The 9,351-nt window shown below is 33.4% G+C and overlaps 1 protein-coding gene across 1 annotated transcript; it reads left to right on the top strand.

Annotated features, from left to right (window-relative positions):
* The first annotated feature begins 6,358 nt into the window (after window positions 1–6,358).
* Window positions 6,359–7,266, top strand: LOC105307646 (olfactory receptor 8K3-like). The gene is given in 2 exon segments (XM_011383210.2): window positions 6,359–7,183; window positions 7,186–7,266. Coding segments are annotated over 2 exon segments (906 nt in total).
* The last annotated feature ends 2,085 nt before the right edge of the window (window positions 7,267–9,351 follow it).

The raw sequence follows: 9,351 nt of genomic DNA on the forward strand, positions 1-9,351 counted from the left end.
CTTATAAAGTGATTCTAACAACTAAAGCAGTTTGAGCTATAATGATAGGAAAAGGTTACTAATGATTTTTAAAACACACTTTATAAAATGTACCTGTCAAAGATCCAGAATAATACATGACTGAAGGATAAAGATTATTAATGTTTACATAATTATAAAAACTGATTGAGACATGGAGTCATGAAAGTATATTATTAATAAGTCTAGCCATGTGCCCAGGAGGAAAAGTAGACATCTGGACATCAGCCAACCCGTCTCTGCTGCTGAGTGGACATCCATTTTTTGTGTCACTTCAGTAACTACTTCATCAGCAGTATCCAAAATTATCAATCTTAATAATATTAAGCACATTCAAATATTAAAATTATAATTTTTAAACTTTTTTCTTGACATGGATTGTGCTTACGGCATCTTTGTCTTTCAAATCCAGGTTAGTATTTGGATTATTGTTAAAAATAATGTAGTAAGTAAGACAAATAAAACAATATTTGCTTTATAAAGTTAAATATGATTTAATTATTTATTGTAATCCCTTATATATGTGAGCAGTATATATTTATAAGTTAAATGTCCAGAGTATGAAATTCTTGTATATTGAGGGCAGAATGTATATTGATACAGGAAGTGTTATATAAATTTATCCTCATTTAAATAAATTAAATGTGCTCATTTTACTCAAATCAGTGACCCTCTCCAGGAGATATTTCACAGATATGTTCATTCAAGGATCAGTGGTGACCACACACACAAAAAGTTGTTAAGTATGGTGATACATAGAGATGTTAAGAGTTGGTAAGTTAATTCCTGTTACAATGGTAACAAACATATATTAAATGGGAATAGACCCAGATTAGAGAGCAATCTATTAAATAGAAGTGCGCAAAATACTGTTGTGCATGTACCAAAATGAATATACTTCAAAAACCTTTACTTGAGTGAGAACATTTAGATATCAAAATGAGTTTCATAACACCATAGGTACGCACATGAAAACATACATTATATTTATTTTATAAGCCTGTCTTCTTTTTAAAAGACATATATCAACTTCCCCAATACGGAGATGGGAAATTGAAGTGAAAATATAAAATAAAGTCTGATGATGATTATGGATATGAAATGAGGGTACATTAATTCAATTTAGTCACTTATGTTAAAAAAACATGAGTAACGCACATATTCTTAATTCTTGTTCCTTCTGGATTTTTAAAATACTATAGGACATGTTTAAAGATTTTTGTCTTCATCTTCAGACAAAATACTTGGGAATAAACCATTGTGGAATATGCTGAATATGACATAATTTATGGAGAACCAAAACACATATCTAACAGAAAATATACTTACATCCAGATATTTGTGTGATGCAGTAAAAAATAAACAAATAACAAAGTAAAGTAGATGAATTATATGTAAAAGAACACTTTGTCAATAGGAAAATCAAAGGTACCCTGGATGATTAACGAAGACTCTAGCATAATTTCCTGTTCTCCAAGGCTTTGAGAATAATCAAGAAATTGCAGTCAAGTTCCCAGGGGAGGGGCTCAAAGGAGAGAAACAATCATAAGTTCTTCTGACTGCAGTTAGGTAAGTCATCATGTGGGGGAACACAAAGCCATACCTCATTTTAGGTGAGTAGATGGCACTGATCACCTGATCACTAGACTAGCTGCAATGACAATTTTTGATGCCTGTCTTCAATTTAGATTTGAGAAATGAATATAATCACCAATGTCAGACTCTGTAAATTATAACACACATATTAGTAATAACTTTTTATGACTATAATTTCTAGTAAAGTGTTTTTCCACAATTATTTTGTTTTTTGAGGGTCGTAAGCTTCCTAATTTCTATTTGTTAAGATTTCGATATTTATATGAGGATGCGAAATCATAAACATTCTGAGGTCGGTATAAACATTTTTGGAAAGCTTCACCTACAATGTGATCTAAGCAAAATGCTGATGGTTGGGACAAAGTTACAGATGCTCCGTGTGTACCTGTGCCTCAAGTACTAATAGATTTCTAATAAGACCTCCAATTATTCAGTAATGTGATATATTCACTATCTCTTATTAACATGCAAAGTTTCATTTGTGCTATAGATGTTTGTGATCTTGTTTTACTAATACCCTATAAGAAACTGGTTTTACACAATTCCACCAAGAGCAAACCCTGAGGTGAAGACTTGGGTATATTATGTTTATTTGGTAGGTTATTTCAGGAAATGAAAATAAGGAAATAAGGAAGTAAGGACTGGGAAGGCAGGAAGCCAATGATGTGTGAATAGAGTGTGGATTACTGCTGTAGCAGCTAAGGTTTTATCATTTGAGGTGCAGTGAAGTGTCCTTCAGGGATCTTCAAGAAGGATAGGAAAGCTTGGGTGTTCATCCATTGATCCGTGTCCTTATCTGTGGTGCATTGCTCCCTGACACGTTAAATCTCAGGTACTTCCAGCCTGCCTTGCACATGGACTGAGGAAGCTCCCAAGACCGTTTGCCCTCAGAAAAATAAGTAAAACACTTGAGATGGACTTGAAATCTATATAACTTTATTAACCAATGTCACACCCCAATAAATTTGTTAAAATGATATGAGAAACTGCCAGCATTTTAAAAAAAAGTCTACTGTGGCTGTAGGCCAATTCAGAGGTGGCACAAACCGATAAGGAATGGGGAGAAATATGTATCTGCTATAGTGATATTTGCAAGACCAAGATGATGGCAAAGCCAAAATAATATACAATAGACTCTTTGACTTAGACACATATGTCCATGGCACCATAATGATAGGATGTCTTTTGCCCCTAATATCTTTGCATTAAATTTCTTTTCATATGAATCCTGAGGGTAAAAGCTGAGAAGTTGCTCTTAACACATTTACAGTGTGTGCAAAACCAAGTTTTAAATCAGTACAATTAAAGGGTCAAGCCAGATCAATTCTTGAAAAAAATTAACATACCATTCCTTAAACACTTCAGAGTTCTCGGCTTGTTTATTCGCTTTCTTCACTTGTAATGTGCCAAAATGCTTTAGGGAAGTTTTCTTCTTAATCTGTTGTTCTTCATGTTATAAATCACACATATCAAACGTGAAAAGGAAAAATATAGTTTGAAGGTTGGAAAGAAAAAAGTAAGAGACCTTCCCACACCTCTCTATGAGTCTCACTTACATGGCACAGATGCAACACAAATCGCGTGACTCGACTCACTGAATTTTGCCAACATGTTTGAGAATCTAGCATAATGGCATATAATTATAATGAAGAAGTACAGTTTCTTAAAAAAATCTTCAACTTTTATGACAAGCCACATAATAGTGGTTTGGGGTTTGGCGCTGAATCCCACACCCAGTGAGTTTACCACTGCACGTCTTAAGTTACAAAATGCGGATATTTGCTAAGTAGGATATGTGAAGCAGTATATTTTGTCAGATTCCAAAGCTATAACTAGAAAAGATTAACGTTGGTTTTGTATCTGTTGGTGCTGTCACATAATTGCAGAGTTAGTGGTCTCTTATTGAGATAATGTAGTGTTTTTCACATACCAAGGAATGGAAATGTATAGAGGGGCTCATGGCATTTTTAGCTGTTAGATGAGAGAAGTATGTTGTAGGTCCATGTTTTATTATTTTCAAATAATATGTGTAAATTTTTGCTACTTCTAACTAACCCAAAGACTGCTGAGCTTGACATATTTTGAGTCATTTAAAAATATATGATAAACCCTCCGCCAACATTATACTTAATAGTGAAAAACTAAAATTCTGTTTTTTTTTTTTAATCTTCTTTCCTTCTTTCTTTCTGTCACTTCTTTGAATAAGAATATGATGTTCTGAATTTTACCATCCCATTTATCTCTTTTGAGGTTATTTGCATAATTTTATAGAATATTTAGTTGAGATTGGGAGTTTGCATTTGCAAAGGAAAATATCCTTGGGCTTCAGGTCCATTTCCTATGTCCTGGTGCAACTCTGAAGTTTTTGCTTCCTTCACAAAAGGGTCAGGCTTGTTGCTCAGTCTCTTGTTTCTCTCTAACTAGTGCTTTGGCAGCTGCAGTGGGGAGATGTGGGTCAGATAAAACTATCAACTCAATTGAGATTCAGAAGTACTTCAGGGATTTGTAGAATAAGGTGGATGTCAGGATGAAGAGGTTTGACAAATATAAAAACTGATGTAGAATCTGTCTTTCTTTGGATATAATTTTTCATAGCTTAAGACATTAAATTTTGCCATTTTCCTTATTTGGTTGCTCCTAATGAATGCTTATTTTTACTTTTTTTGGTAAATATTTTAATATTCAGAATAGAGTTTTAGGAAGAATAAATTTTTGAGGCAGATTTAATCTGTTAAATTAATCTTGAATTTCTATTTTAGTTTTCTTGAAACTTAAATTTATTTAGTGGCATTCAGAAGTTTCAGTTTTAAGGCTATAGGAGCTTAAACATTTTTTTTTTTCCTGACATTAAGTTCTTGACCAGTGTTGGATTGATTTTTATACAGATGAACTAAACATTCAATTTCATCATCTTCTACAGAGATAATCACTTTTTCCAGCTCTATGTATTGAATAGACCGTTTTTATCTGACTGTCTTAACAGGCCACCTATGTCACAGACCATAGCTCTATGTCATCATGAGTTTCTGAATTGTGGATTGTGATCCATTAGTATGTTTGCTCATTTTCATGTCTATGCCACATTGTCTCAACAAATCTAATTTTATAAGTTTTAATATCTGATAATGCAGGTCTTTTCAAAACTGTCTTGCTTATTCTTTATAATTTATAGTTTAAAAATACATTTAAATCCATGTCAAATTATATAAAATGCTCCACTATTTTATATTAAATATATTTTATGTTAAACAAATAGATTAATTTAAACAGAATTCACATTTTTATAATAGTGAATAGTACAATCTAAGAGCATAGAATTTCTACCAATTTATTTAGGACTGCTATAATGTTTCTCATAAATTTTTAATTCTTCTTTTAACGGTAGGTTCAGTCTATATTTTCTAAGATATTCTATCAAGTTGGAAATTTCCCTTTACTTCTTAATTTCATTTTTTTGTACACTCTAAATAGTACTATTTGTTCATTTATTAATGCTCATTTTTTTCTAATTCAATCTGATAATGTAGTAAATAATATAGATTTTCCAAAACTCAAACATTCAGCCAAACTCGATCAACCAAGCTTCAACATAGTATAACGTATTTTTATTCAATTTTGGAATAGATATCAATGATATGTGCATACTATTTAAGATAATATCTATGTAAGTGAAATGGTAGTCATGAATATATTGCTTTTTATTATATATTTTTTTAAATTCAGGATTTTGCTATCCTCTTAAGATGATTTGCAGTGTGGTCATCATTTTTATACTCTGAAAGATTCTGTAAACAATTTAGATGATTTTTTTTTCCATAAAATATATGAAGGACCTGTCTTTAAAACAATGAAAATGGAAAGGAATTAAATAAATAGAGTTAAAGAAAAAACAACCTTTAAATTAAAATTTAAAACCTATAAAAGCATAGTGGAATTTAAATTTAGAAAATCAAATGGATAGTGGAATGAGAATACCATTTTCATATGGCAGTTATAACATAGAGAAGTAAATCAAAATCTATTAGATGAGTTAGCAATGATTTTCTTTGGAGAGTGGGACTGAAGTTGCAGGGTCAAGAGGTGGAGGGCTATATTACTTTGTATTATAATTTCTTCTAAAATTTCTTTAAAATCTATTTAACCAAATATGTGTCTTTTAAATAAAAAAAAACATTTAAAAAATATCAGATTTCCCAATGTAAGCTAAACTGTTCTTTATTTCAATTAAATGTATTAGAGTGACATTGGTTAATAAAGGTATGTAGGTTTCAAGTGTATAATTTAATAACACGTCATATGTATATTGCATTGAATGTTCACCACCCAAAGTTAAATTTTCTTCCATCATCTATATTTGACCCCTTTTAACTTTATCTACCTCCCCTTTCATCTCTCTAATAACCTTTGTTCTATTGTCTATGTCTATGTTTCTTTATATTTCTAATGATATTCTATTGACAGAACCATAAAGGATTGTATATACTTTGCAATGATAAGCACTTTGTGGCACAAAAAATAAAATAGTTACTATATCTGTTAGGTTACAATGTTTTCTAAATTTGGTTCTATATTTACTGATGGAGGTGGGTCTCAATTTAAATCGTTGTACCTAAAATCCTTGGATTTGAGTTACCTATAATGGGTTTGCAAACTAAAAGGTTACCAGATGATATCTTCTGAAATCTAATGACTTTTCTAATGCTTTTTTTTCTTTCTCCCACAGTAGTTTCCCTTAATGGTCTAGATGGAACGGCAAAACCTAACAGTGCCGAAAGAATTCATTCTCATGGGAATCACAGACCGCCCTGAGCTGCAGGCCCCCTTCTTCGGGGTGTTCTTCATCATCTATGTGGTCTCAGTGGTAGGCAATTTGGGCTTGATCATCCTCACCAAGATAGACTCCAGGCTGCAGACACCCATGTACTTCTTTCTCACACACCTGGCATTTACTGATCTTGGTTATTCAACTGCTGTAGGACCAAAAATGCTAGTAAATTTTCTTGTAGATCAACATACAATCTCCTATAATTGGTGTGCCACCCAACTCTCTTTCTTCATTATGTTTATTACTAGTGAAATTTTCCTTCTGTCAGCAATGGCTTATGACCGTTATGTGGCCATTTGCAACCCTCTGCTCTACATAGTCATCATGTCAGAAAGATTATGTCTGTTGCTAGTGGCAATATCCTATCTATACAGTATCCTTTTGTCTTTGCTGATCACTATAAAAATTTTCATTTTGTCATTTTGTGGGTACAATGTCATCAGGCATTTCTACTGTGATAGTCTATCATTGGTACCTTTGCTGTGTTCAGACACACATGAAATTAAATTATTCATTCTCATAATTTCAGCTTTTACTTTGGTGTCAACTCTTCTGATTGTTCTTGGATCCTATTTGCTGATCTTTGTTGCCATCCTCAGGATGCACTCTGCAGATGGCAGACACAAGGCCTTCTCCACCTGTGGATCACACCTGATGGTGGTGGTCTTATACTATGGTACTCTCTTTTTTATATACGTGCAGCCCAAGTCCAAAAATTCATCTGATACTGATAAAATGGCCTCTTTATTTTACACTTTGGTGATACCCATGCTGAATCCCATGATCTACAGTTTGAGGAACAAAGAGGTGAAAAATGCCCTGACTAGATCCTGGACCTTGTGTGCAAATATCCTATTGAAAATTCACTGTAAGATGTGCTAGCAAGTGATTATGTATTAGACAATGTATATTATAACAGGATCGTTTAACCATGTGCTTTTACTTCCATGAGATGGACAAGATACAATGTATGATAAGCACAGAAATAAAGAAAATTTTTCTTCGTTTTCAAACAAAATGTGTCACTAACTGATGACTACACTCTGTTCCTACTTTAGATAGTAACCTTTACTCTCAAGTTTAGACCAGATGACGTTCTTATATATTCTCACATGTAGCCTATTTGCTCTAACTAAATATTTATTTTTATAAAGCCAGCCTGTATTTTACATTCATAATTTTATCTGTAGTGCCTAACATGGTAAAGGGACAATAAAAAAGATGCCCGATAGTTTTATATTAGTGTATACATTCAAGGAAATAAACATGTATTGTTAAGTTTAACAACAAAAACCACTCGCTTTACGGAGCTTAGGGAAAACACAAAATACAGGCAGAATGGGAAGTGGGCTATATAGTATAATAGATGGTACTGAGTAATATGAAAATGAAATAAAGCAAGTAACCAGAACGGAGTTCAAATTTTAGCTAAGGTTGTCATTGAGACCTCTGTGAGGATGACGTTTAAATGAACGCTTGAGAAGGATAGTGAGCACACTATATGGACATGTAGAGGAAGAGACCTAGGCTTTGCTGGTCCACAGAAGGAGAACTGTCAATGAAACAGTTCTTAAGTGATGATATTATTGTTATAAGGAACATAAGAGTCAAAGATGGTTGGAGCATAAGGTGTGATTGGGAAGTAGAGGAGATAAGGATAGACTTGTAACAGATTTTGACCCAGTAGGATCATATAGACTCTTGTAAAACTTGCCCTTTCTTCTGATTGATAAAAGAACCCCTGGAGGATTTAGAGTGAAGGAGTGATTTACTGTATCTTTTGTTAAATGACAGCTGTGACAGCTATGCAAATAATAGATGGTAAGATATCAAGTCTTGGAAATGAGAAATCATGCAGGGGTTTATTCATGATAACTTGGGAGAGAACAGAGGCTTAAGCCAGCATGGAAAGTCAGAGAATGAGAAATGATTAGAGTCTTGGCATATTTGTAAGAAGAAGTCAATAACATTCTTCATATTTATGTGGTTTTTTTAGAAGCTTGAAAAAAAGATTAATACTTTTAAAAGAATCAAAAAATGAATTCCAGAGCTCACCAGAAGGCATGTTGAAAACTCTTTCTGCTTCCAACTTATATGGTGTAACAGAGACTGAACTAAACCACTCATTAAAAAAAGAAAAATACAACAAAACATTGAGAAAGATATAAGAAACAACAGTTTTCATAACATTGACACCAGGCGATGAAGGACAGTTTCCCTGAGAGATGAGGAACAAATGAGGTGAATCCTATAATTACCCATCCTGCCTGGTCTAAGAGTGATTCCAGGCTGCACTGCCATATGGTCAAACTTAAGTGAAACCTAGAAGAATTCAGTTGAAGAGTCAGAGTTGAGAGTCCAGTGAGATCAAGGTAGCTAGAGTTGCGAGACAGAGTACCAAAGATAAGGAGCTTCATAGAGAAAGGAAAGTGGATCTCTGCAAGGAATCCTTCTCAGTTGCTCCACAGAACTACTGATCAGCACAGGCAACTGGCAAACAAACACCTAAGACTAAAGAGAAAAAAAATCATCTGAAAGGATTAAAGACAGCAGTGCCCAGAATTCAAACAGAGGCAGGAATTGTTCCAATTTGTTGCACAGAAAGTAGAAATGGAGCTTTACGTTGAGTACTCAAGAAAGTCTACCCCAGTAGAGAATAATTAACCCTAAAGTGAGCATTGGTCTATATCCATTGGAGAAATCTAAAAGCAAATGACACACACACACAAACACACATACACATACACACAGACCTCAGTCTTTGCTTCTAAAGGACCTCAGATGATTGGACAACACCTCCTCACATTCTGGTGGGTAATTAGCTGTAATCAAATGTATTGATTAATGTCAACTTGTTTTTCAAAAAAAATCTTCACAGCAACATCTAGACCGAGCTTTGAGTAAAGAACTAG

This window comes from Pteropus vampyrus, unplaced genomic scaffold (genome assembly GCF_000151845.1).
Source record: "Pteropus vampyrus isolate Shadow unplaced genomic scaffold, Pvam_2.0 Scaffold506, whole genome shotgun sequence".
Taxonomy (NCBI): Eukaryota; Metazoa; Chordata; class Mammalia; order Chiroptera; family Pteropodidae; genus Pteropus; species Pteropus vampyrus.